The following is a 10,642-nucleotide window of genomic DNA, read 5'->3' as shown; positions in this document are numbered from 1 at the left end:
CTGATGTGAGTTCAGCCCTTGTCTGCTGAGATGAGTCTGCGGCACCGGAGGGAAGAGGCAGGGAGAGCTGCCAGTGATCCCTGTCCTTTCTCTGGGGTAAATCTAGGGGATTTCTGCTGTCTTCAGCAGAGCTTCTCCAGATTTATACCAGCATAACTGAGATAGCAGCCTGGTTCTGTGCAGGGTGGATGTCACAAAACTATTAGTACATTCACAGGTAAGAGACCAACAGGTAAACAGAGTGATTTACATTTTAGATTTCAGTTTCTTCTAGCTTGTCAGTGGATAAATAACACATGGGGGAGAAAGCATTTCATTTGTACCCACCGTAATGCTCCTGATACTGTCGCAATGGGTTCAGTGGCATTTGTGTCAAAGAGAAATGGGTCAGTGGCTTTACTGGAGTATCGGATGCACTTGCTAACTGGGTGTCAGGGCCCTGCAAAGGCAACACTTGTGCTTTTAAAAAATACAAAGAAATCGGAGTGCTCTGACTGTACTTTGGCTGTGTGGAGGAAAATGAAGCGATTCTGCAGTGTTTCTGTGTATATATTGAGCCCACTGATAATATTTATAATGTAAGGAAGGTGCTGAGTTTATTCCATAGCACCTCTGTATTAAATGCAGACAGATTCATTATATGGCTGGCTTTTTTGGGGGGGCAGATGCCCTGTGGTGCCAGGGTTGGAGTCCCCAGCCCTGAGCTGCTGCTTTCTGTGCTGCCGTCTAGTGGAAAGAAGAAAATCACAAGTTGGGTTAGAAAATTCACGTGCGGATGGGATGGGATGAGGTGTTGTAGAACACACTGCTGCCTGGTTCATCACTTCTCCCCAAACCCCCCAAGGGCCCAGGTGTCCGGCTGCCCGTGCTGCAGCCCACCCACCCCTCTGTGCCCTCAGCTTTCCAGAACTCAAAGGGGGTTGAGGGAGCTCAGGAGCCCGCACAGAGGCTGTCAGGGGTTGGGAGGAGCTCAGCTCTGCAGCACCCTGGGGCCAAAAGAGGGGCCTTGGAGGGTGTCTGCAGGACCCATGTAGAGGGATCCAGGGTGGACAACCCCCACTGGGGACACACAGGCCCCTCTCCCTGTCCTGATGGGCTGGGGCCTGTTGCTGGAGGAGCCCCCAGGCCTAGCAGGGTGGGCTCTTCTCCCACCCCCTCCACCACCCTGTGGCGCATCCCCTGCTCCTGGGATCTCTCCGGAGACAGGAAGCAGCAGCAGGACTGAATAATTTAATTCTCCATCAGAAAAGGGACTAAAAAAAATACAGCTCCTCTTAAAGTAGTGCAAAATCCTCCCAAAGACTCCAGTGCCTGTCACCTGCCCGGTCAGGTGCTCGATGCTGTCCAGATGTCGATGCTCTGGATGATGAGCCACTCGCTCTGGCCCTGGGTCACCCGTATCCTCACGCACTCGATGGGATGCGGCACCTCCTTCTCCAGCCCCCGCCGCTCAAAGAGCCCCTTGTTGAAGACGCCCACGGGGGTGTAGCGGGAGCAGTCCCGGCCCCGGGGCCGCCGTTGCCAGCCCAGCTCCAGCACCCCCGCGCGCAAGAAGTCCTGCCCGCGCTCGCCGGAGCCTGTGCGCACGCGCACGCGGGTGACGCGGGCCGGCTGCTGAAAGACCACGCAGAAAACCCTGCCGTCCGCAGGGTCCTTCCCCCAGAAATAGCCCTCTGCTCTGCCGTAGGCCTTGGCGGGCGCGTAGTTCTCAAAGACTGTGATGTCGGTGAACAGAGACGCCGGGGGATTGTCCGGCAGCTCCAGGGCATCGGCCTCAAAGTCATCGTCCTCCAGCCGGTTGACGGTGCCCTGGAAGGAGGAGTATAAGCCCATGTGCTGGAAAAGGGAGGGCTTGAAGCGGATGACGTCCTTCTGCGTGAGCAGGAGGCGAAAGTAGCCCAGCAGCCAGTCGCACGGCATCTCCTGGTAGAAGAGGAGGAGGAAGCGAGCCAGGCGAGGAAGCTCGCTGGAGCGGTAGAGCTTCCCAATGTAGCCCAGCTTGGAGAATTCCAGGGTGGCCCAGTTGGAGCCTTCCCAGGAGGTCAGTGCCTTGCGGATGGCTGTGAGGAAGGACTTGGAGCACTTCACGTCATCCTCGATCATCAGGTAGTAGGTGGAGAGGTTGGCAGCAAAGGCAAAGAGGAAGGCATAATCCACGTTCTGCTTGGACCTGAACCTCACCCGCTCCTCCGGGTCGTTGTAGTTCCTCTTCAGGCCATCCAGAGGCGGGTAAAACTCGGGGGGAGCATGGATAAGCAGGAGCTGGCCCTGGAGCAGGCGCTGAGCAAACTTGCGGGCAACGTCAGCAGCCACCCGCGCGTTCCAGCCCGGGTCCGTGTCGGCCAGGTGCACCACCACCACCATCTCCTGCAGCTCCTCCTCCGTCGACTGCTCGAACACAGACTGCAGCGTGGCCTGGAGGTAGTAGCCACGTGGCCGCCGCACTGACGCCAGCCCCACGGCCAGGAACTCTGCGGGGCGAAGAGACGGGGTTAGCGAGCGGAGGGGTGACCTGCTGCGCGGCAGGGTGAAGCTGCCCTGCAAAGCACCAGGGAGGCGGTTTGGGGGAGCGCCGGAAAGCTCTCTGCATGGCCACCCTGCACAGTTAATGCCACTTGTGGGCACTCGGCCACGCCGGGCAGGTCCCTACTGAGACCAAAGCCACCGGCATCTCGGAAAATGCCCAAGAATGGGCCAAAACTGGTGACAGGGCATTGCAAGAGCCCAGGGGTTCCTCTGCAGAGGAAAAAAACCTAAAATGTCAGCAGAAGACCCCTCCGCAGCCCAGCGATAGCAGCAGCTCCTCACTGGGACTTGCAGCCACAACAGGACAGATGAACCCAGAGCCCTGCCCAGCCCAGGGCCCCGGAGCCACTCACTCTTGCTGGATGGCAGGGAGCCGGCAAGGAGGTGGTGGGAGACGTTGTGAGGCGCAGAGAGGTTGTCCAGCACCCGCAGGGCCCCGTCTTGCTGCAGCGCCTGCACAGCTGCCTCTGGCGCCAGGGCCCTGAGCGCCACCTGCACAGAAGCCACCAGCACCGCGTCAGACCCCAGGACCCACCAGATGTGACATCCCCGTGGGGCGAGGAGGGACCAGGGGGCGCAGGGGAAGCCCCGTCCTGCCCTCCTGGCTCCAGGCAACCCCGGGGCAGAGCTGGGGCTCGGGGACGACGTGGGACAGGGGAGGCAGCGGGTCTGGGGCAGGTCTCTGCGAGGGGCTGGGGACATGGATGCCCCCAAGCAGGACAGCACCGGGGCAGGGACTCACTTCCAGGGGATCCTCCAGGCTCTGCTCCCAGCGGCTGCTCAGGAGGAGGAAGAGGAAGAAGAGGAAGGAGGCTGCAATGGCAGCCGTGAGGAAGCGCCTCGTGGAGCATCGCATAGCACCGGGCCAGCGCGCTGGGGCCTGCGGGAGGAAGCAGCACGTCAGGACACAGCAGAAAAGCAGACAGGGCCCCAGAAGGGCGCCTGGAGACACCCCCAGGGCTGCTCCCCCAGCGCCCAGGGGTGCCCAACCATGGGGATCGGGGGGCACCTGGGCACCATCCTCCTTGGACAGGCAGGATCAGTGCCAGGCTCAACATCAACCTGCACCACAGCCACCGCCACGCTGAGGGCCCGCTCTCCTCAGCCACGTCCCCTGCTTTGTAGGACAAGAAGGCCCTTCCAGCGGGAGGTGCCACCTCCAAGGAACGTGCCTTGCTCTTGAGATATTTCTTCCCGTAGCAGAGGTGTGGCTGAAGGCTACAAGGCTCCTGCCTCAGCCTGGGATTTTTCCATTCCAAGCGCGGCCGAGGCTGCCGCAGGAGAGCAGGTAAGGGGGAGCGAGCAGGTCCCCGGCCCTGCAGGGTGCATGCGGATCTCAGCTGCTTACAGCACTTCGGCTTGTTCGGGTCAAAGTACCTATGAATGCGAACATGCAAAGGAAGAGCTCTCACGAGCTGCTTAATAAAATGCTGAGAGTGCTTCCAGGCACGTTTCGGAGCCTCCCGATTATTCCCAGCCAAGTAGGGAAAGCAGGGGCTGAGGGCTCGGCTATCCCCCAACACTCTGTATCCAGTGCTCCGAGCTGAGGCCAGGCTTCACCTGGGGCTTCTTAAACCAGGTTAGTGCAGAGGCCCCCAGGAGGGGCCGCTACCAGCCCGGCACGCGGCACCCTCGCCTTTCCCTGCGCTCTCAGGAGCACTAACCAAGTGCAGGCTCCAGTGTCTACAAAGGGTTGAGCTCCAGCGACAGCCTGTGTCTGAGCAGGGAACCGTGTCCCTCTCTGGCACTCCCGCTCTTCGGTCATGTCCTTGGACTCGGCTAAGAGCTGCTAAGGTTGAGGTTCCAGGGGAAGCGAGGCCCCAGCGCGGCCGCCGGAGCCTCACTGCCTCCAGAGACTGGGCCAGAAGGACTGAGCTCGTTTCCTCACCCCGTTCGGCTTCCACCAGGGCCTGGCCAAGCCGTGGAGCTTGCAGGACCTGTCTCCAGTGAGACCTGATTCCCAGGAGCTGGAACCCAGGAGATACCAAGGAAGGGCACATGGGCACCACTGTACTGGCACAGCGGCTGGGACCAAGCTAAATCTCCAAGTGATGAGCTCTCCAAGAGCTCATTCCCAAAATCAAGCCCAGGATCTCCAGAACTCCGTGTTCAAGTGGGTTGTTCAAGAGCAGCCTCGAGCACGTCCCTGCTCGGTGCTGAGGCAGGCGGGAACAGCGAGGCTTGGCCCATCGCCACGCGCTGGGGCTGCGTGGATTTGCACTGCGTGGCCAAGGGCTCTCCTGGCTGATCAGAGGAGGTTTAGCTGCCACGGAGCCGCTCCTGGATGGAAAACACGGTGCTACAAAACAGCCCCTGGGTCCCCATGAGCAGCGGTTGTGTCAGCGCGACAGGAGCACCGGGGCAGAGGGGAGCCCGCAGGAAACGGGCCCCGCTCCCACCTCCACTCCCCACCACTCCTCATCGCTCCGGCATTTCCCTGTTTTGAAGGTTCAATGGAAAACAATAGGTAACAGACACTGCCAGGAATCGCAACCCCCTAATCGGGCTGTTGTGCAACGAGGCACCCTTTACCCCGAGCGATTCCGTCTCCATGGGAGAACGCAGAGGACGGCGGCCCTGGCCTCGCGCCCAGGTGCTCAGGGCTCCTCCATAGGGCATTCCCGGCCCCGTTTCTTGCCCAGCGCCCTTGGCTCGTGCAGCCTTCCCTGCGGTTTCGCACTGCCCGGCAGGCCCCAGAGCAGCACTGGGACACAGGGCGCGTGGCCGGAGCAGCGGGGAGCTCCTCTGCTTCACAGGAGACTGCGAACGGGCCCGGCGACTGCAGCAGCCGTGACTCAGCCCGCGACGGCCGGGAAGGAGACAGCGAAATTCGTGGCCTTGCTTTCATTGCCCATCCCGGGCTCCAGTCTGACCCGTTTGCGATCGCTCCTGCACCAGGAACAGACCCAACCCTTGCAATGGGCTGGAACTACGATTTCATGTTGCTAAATGGAATTTCACGTTGCTAAATAAAAACATCCAGGGTATTCCCAAACCCTGGAGGGTTGACAGGAGCTCTGGAGACCCTCATTGCTGGCAGAAGGGATTTCTTGGATAGCGAACTGTTGCGTAGGGGCAGAGCCCGTGGATGTAGCAGTGCAAACACCTACGGTCTCAGCTCCCCGTGCCCTCCGGCGCGGCCCGTCCATGCCCACGGGGCAGCGCTGCCTGTTGCCGGCGGCGTCAGGGCCCCAGCACAAATCCCGCTCCTGTCTGGCTCCCAGAGCCAGCGGGGTCGGGAGGGAGCAGTTCCGGATCCCAGCAGGGAGCCCAACCCCGGCACGGAGCTCCCGCAGAGCCACCCCGGCCTCCTGCCCCGCTCTCCCTGTGCCGCCCTGGTTCAAGGCTCATTCCAGCGTTGGCAGGAAGGGAAAAAGCCCCAGCTGTCCATCCCCGGGCAGAGCTTTGGGGTCACCACGCCGGTTTCACCACACAGAGGGGCCTCGATGGACACCGGGGCAAAGGGGCCTGCGGGGCCCAGCGGGGTCTCTGCAGCCGCTGGCCTGGGGACACCCTTTTTGGGCAGCCCCCCAGTCCCTGGGCTGCTCCGTCCCCAGCCAGACGCCTCCCCATGCACCCGAGCAAGGCGGCTGCTGCGCGCGGACACTTACGCGGCGCCGGGACGCGGGTGCCGGGAGCGCGGCCGGGTGTCACGGAGAGCTGGGACGCGGGTGACGGGAGCACGGCCGGGATCCCGGCGGCTCCGCAGGCCCCACCCCGGCCCTCACCTGCAGAGGAGGGGCCTTGGCAACTGGCAGGACGGCCAGGCCTGGGGACACGGCCCAGGGGACATGGCCAGGCCCAGGGGACACGGCCAGGCCTGGGGACACGGCCCAACCTGGGGGACACGGCCCGTCCTGCCCCAGGCCCAGGGGTCTCCCTCCCGCGGAGCCGTCGCCGCCGTCCACCCTCCTTCCATCACGGGGAGCCCCGGTCCAGCCTCGCACATGGGGCCCTGCATCCCACCGGGCCGCGCGCTGGGCTGGGGGACGCGGCGCTGTTGCGTCTCCCGCAGCCTCAAGCCCCGTATTTACCTCCGAACAAACAGCTGAAGAAGCCACCGCGTATCCGCAATAAACATCAGCCCAGAGCCGCGTGCGCCTCCGAACGACTCATCTCCTCCCAGCCAGAGATCCCTCTGCAGCACCCAAGGAGAGGGACAAACCCCTCCCGGCATCCCACACCAGGCCTCCTCTCCCTTCCTGCACTGCCTGCTTATCCACATGGAAATCCAACCCTATTTTCCTCCTGTTTTGGCTGGCCCAGACCCATCCTACCTTTGGTTGGGTCCGATTTCCTCCTTTTTCAGGCTCCTTTGTCTAAAACTCAGCTGTAGAGAGTCCCTGGGAGCGCAGCGGGTGCCGGTTGAGGCCGAGCCGCGGATGCCGTCGCGAGGCCGACGGGAGGTGCGGGAAGATAAGGCAGGACACGGGCGGTGCCGGATCCCAGGGCCAATGTCCGGGAGGCGGCGCGAGCCCGGGGACGCGGCGAGGATCGGTGCCTCGATCGCACACGGCGAGGAAGCGGCGGCGGCTCCGCGGGCTGGGCCTTCCTGCCGCGCAGGAAGGAAAGGGAGGGCAGAGGGCCAGGATGCGGCACCGGTCACTGCGAATCCGGGCAGCCGCGGCGGGACAAGGCCAGGACAGGCTTCGTTTTGGGTGCTCTTGGCTGGGGGGTTGGAGAAGGGAGGAGATACGGCCGAGGTGCTGGCAGGAAACACTTTGCTCCAAAAAGATCCCCTTTGGAAGCTCCAAGGGGTAATAACGTGGGGATGCATCGCCCTGGGCACGCTGGGGAACCCTGAGGTAGCAGGAGGACGTCATGGCCGGGATGGAGCCCTCAGAGTCCCTCATCTTGTGGGTCCCGGCTCTCCACCCGCCTGCAGAAACGCTGGGTCCTCCTTGCCCTTCCCAGCGTATCCCGCAAATGAAACCAAGCCAGGAAACCCCAGTGCCGCAGGGGCTGCCAGACTCCCGGAGTGGGAGCCACCTCCAACCTCCGTCCGACCAACGCCTCACTCTCTCTCCTGCTTTTCAAGTCACCAAGTCAATTTTCCTGTCTGGGGCAGAGAGGAATCTGCGACTGCACAGGGGCAGCCTAGAGGGAGGCAGGTTGTCGTTTTCCTTGGAACTAATTTGGAGTGAAAAGTGGTTCCAGTTACCCCAGGTACAAGTGCTGTTTTGAGGAGGGGAGGAGCAGCGGGGAGAGGTGTGCACCGATAGCAGTGCAGATGTGCACAGATGTGCATGCAGATGTGCACGGATGAGTGTGCAGACGTGCACGCGGCTCTCCAGACACGCGCCCGGTGCGGCGCTCCGAGGAGGAGCAGTGAGAGCGGAGGGGAGCGCCGAGCACGGAAGAGGTCCCGGGGCCGGGAGGAGGAGCAGTGAGAGCGGAGGGGAGCGCCGAGCACAGAAGAGGTCCCGGGGCCGGGCGGGAGGAGCGTCCTGTCACCCTGCCCCGACACAGCTCCCGGCGACACCGACACCGGAGCCCTGCGCAGAAAGGGGCTGCACGAGGACGGGACGGTGGCCAAGGCCCCCCCTCAACGGGGGACACCGGAGAACGGGGCTGGATTGAGTTACTGCAGGCCCCATCTCTCTATTATTCAGGAGCCAGAGCAGGACAAAGCACAAACAAAGCAGGGCCCCGAGGGGAGGACAGGACAGGGAGGACAACAGGAGCCAGGGAGCCGCGTCCCGGCTCTGCGCCTCCTTTCTGGCATCACAAGGGACACGGGCCCCACAGCTCTGGGGCTGAAGACTGCGTACGGGACCCTCGTCATGTCATGGAGCAAACCCAGGCTGCCTTCCTCTGCTGTGCCCAGGGAGCAGCGTGTGGACATGCACGGACCCCTCGGCTGCTCGCGGGTGCAGAGGAGCCCGGGACTCACCGCGGTGCCTTCAAAGACACCTGAATAAACAGAAGCAGCTCCCCAGCTGCCAAGGGTTTAACGGCCCTTCCTCACAGGCAGGCACCAAGGTCGTGTGCCCGGCACGGACCTGGCACCAGGAGCCACCGGTTCAGGGATAAGCAAACTCGGGGGGGAAGACGAGTCCAGGAGCCCCTCCTAATCTGCTTGATTAAAACACAACCTTCACTTAACAGATACGGAAACGCACAGCCCTGAGAAATGCTCCACATTCCCTGCCCAAAGCCAGGGCCACACGCACAGCGGTCACCCATCGCACTGACCTGCGGCACCGCTCCGGAGGCGAGCGCAGCTCCCGCGCTAGGAGAGAGCTCCAGACAAACCCTCGTCTGCTCCGGCGTCCTCCTCCTTCCTCTGCGGGACAGTCACACACCAACTGCTCCAAGATCTCCAGAAAATGACTCACACCAGTGACACACAGAGCGCAGAGCACGGAGGGAGTCTCCGAAGCTGCACGCGAGCGCTGAAGGACTCCGCGCAGGCAGGGCGCACGGCAAAGCCCACCTTGAAGCACCTGCTTCAAAGCACCTCATTTTCTCCAAACTTGGCTTTGATTGAAAAGACTTCCTCCCTAGGGCAGCCTACACTACCAGCTAAGAAAGGCTTCTCACTTAGGACAGCAGAACTTTACAAAGTTGATTTTTAAACGTATTAAAAAGAAGCTACTACATAAGCACTGAGGACTTGTTGCTGCGAGTTGACAGATACCTAGAGACACTGCAAGGGAAAATTTAACATGTTTTGCCCTAGAGCTTCTTCCCTTTTCTGTGGGCAGTTTCTACCGCACAGCCCTTGGGCAGAAAGTATCCTGCAACCGCAGCTTTAACAGAGCTCCAGCACGAACGAACTTTGCTATCACAGTTAAAATAAATCCTCCTTTACCTTTTATCACCTGGCTTCAAAACAACTCACCTGTTGGCTTCAACGTCCCAAGCAATGAAAAGGGAAAGAGCAAGGCGGTTTTCTGATATGTTTGTTCAAAGTTCATATCACACAGCGAGTATCTAATGTAAATGCAAGCTTGGGACAGGTGTCCTTGACTTACACAGCGGCCAAGGGACACACAACTCCTGGCAGGGAGCTCCAGGGGACGCAGGGATGACGGAGCGTTTGCATAGCTGATTCAAAGCGAGGAGATAAAATCCCTCTGTCCCCAGCCACCCTCTATTCAGGAGTTTCAGCGACCATTATACACAGCCAAGACAAGAGCGCTTGGTTATTCCTGCCCGTGACAAGATCTGGTACGAAACGGGACCGATAAGCTCATGTTTTATACGGAGGAGCTGCGGAGCTCAGGATCTGGTTACTGTCGTCACCGTTATTCACCTGCGCCCTCTGCCCTGTCCCGCTCCTCCGTGAGGCTGTCACAGCCACAACGTTCGCCTGCTGCATCCCCAAGCCCGGGTCATTCTCAACACAACTGGTGATTCCGACAGGCCCGGACTCAGCACCCCGCTCCCTTCTCCAGCAACCCCTGCCACGGCAGTCCCAGAGAGCTCGGGGGGTTCTTCTTGATTCGTTCACTGAGGACTCGGTGCTCCTGGGCTATCCAGCATCAACAGGTCGGCGCTTCTCCATTGCTTGTACAAAAACTCAGGTCCTTCATAACTGCTTCATTTTTAGTTTATCCCCTGCATCTCCCCCCACTCTGCTCATCATCTCTGAAAAGCATCTTTGGGCTTTAACAGTTTAGATCTTCTCAAGGGGAAACATCAGTGTGAGAACGTGGAGTATCTTTACATTCAAAGCCCTTTTCCTTACAAATCTTCTTTGAAATAATTACTTTGATCATTTATGCTTTTTTTTTAAAAAAAAAAACCTCACATCTGACAATTGGTATCATTGCTGATCACTGCTGCTTTGGTTACTGCTCCTCAGACACCGAAATATCACACTGTATTTGAATGCAATCATGCTGCAGCAAAACAAACATGAATTTTGCTTCTGAAATTGCTTCTCATCATATTAAAGTTTCCTGCTTCTTCCCAAACAACAGAAAACAGGACCACTTTCATTAGCACCAAAAGGATTTTAAATGAACAGTTCCAGGGAGCTCCTTTCAAATCATAAAACGTGAATTTTTACATAAAAGTGTTTACAAATTTTTTTCCGCTTTACACTTAGCTCTGCCCATCACTGACCAGAAGTTATATACATAGAGACTAGCTCAGTAGCTTCAACCAC

The 10,642-nt window shown here is 59.8% G+C and overlaps 1 protein-coding gene across 1 annotated transcript; it reads right to left on the bottom strand.

Moving 5' to 3' along the window:
* Nucleotides 1-1,215: 1,215 nt before the first annotated feature.
* On the bottom strand, nucleotides 1,216-3,397 carry LOC104572580 (alpha-1,6-mannosyl-glycoprotein 4-beta-N-acetylglucosaminyltransferase-like). Its single transcript, XM_010219743.2, has 3 exons — nucleotides 3,269-3,397; nucleotides 2,880-3,018; nucleotides 1,216-2,471 (listed from the first exon to the last, which is right to left on the bottom strand). Exons 1-3 carry the CDS (start codon nucleotides 3,380-3,382, stop codon nucleotides 1,327-1,329), a joined length of 1,398 nt encoding a protein of 465 aa, XP_010218045.2. The 5' UTR covers nucleotides 3,383-3,397; the 3' UTR covers nucleotides 1,216-1,326.
* Between the last annotated feature and the right edge of the window lie 7,245 nt (nucleotides 3,398-10,642).

This window comes from Tinamus guttatus, unplaced genomic scaffold (genome assembly GCF_059628265.1).
Source record: "Tinamus guttatus ecotype Peru unplaced genomic scaffold, ASM5962826v1 Tinamus_guttatus_pri_ptg000563l, whole genome shotgun sequence".
Lineage (NCBI taxonomy): Eukaryota > Metazoa > Chordata > Aves > Tinamiformes > Tinamidae > Tinamus > Tinamus guttatus.
Note: the sequence above shows the minus strand (reverse complement) of the source record. Positions and strands in the feature narration are given on the sequence as shown.

Bases quoted from the DNA above. Each gene is read 5' to 3' on its own strand.
- LOC104572580 (XM_010219743.2), bottom strand. From the start codon at position 3,382: ATGCGATGCTCCACGAGGCGCTTCCTCACGGCTGCCATTGCAGCCTCC. The intron at 3,019-3,268 runs GTGAGTCCCTGC...GCTTCTGTGCAG, and splicing joins GCCTGGAGGATCCCCTGGAA to GTGGCGCTCAGGGCCCTGGC. The intron at 2,472-2,879 runs GTGAGTGGCTCC...TTCGCCCCGCAG, and splicing joins CTCCCTGCCATCCAGCAAGA to AGTTCCTGGCCGTGGGGCTG.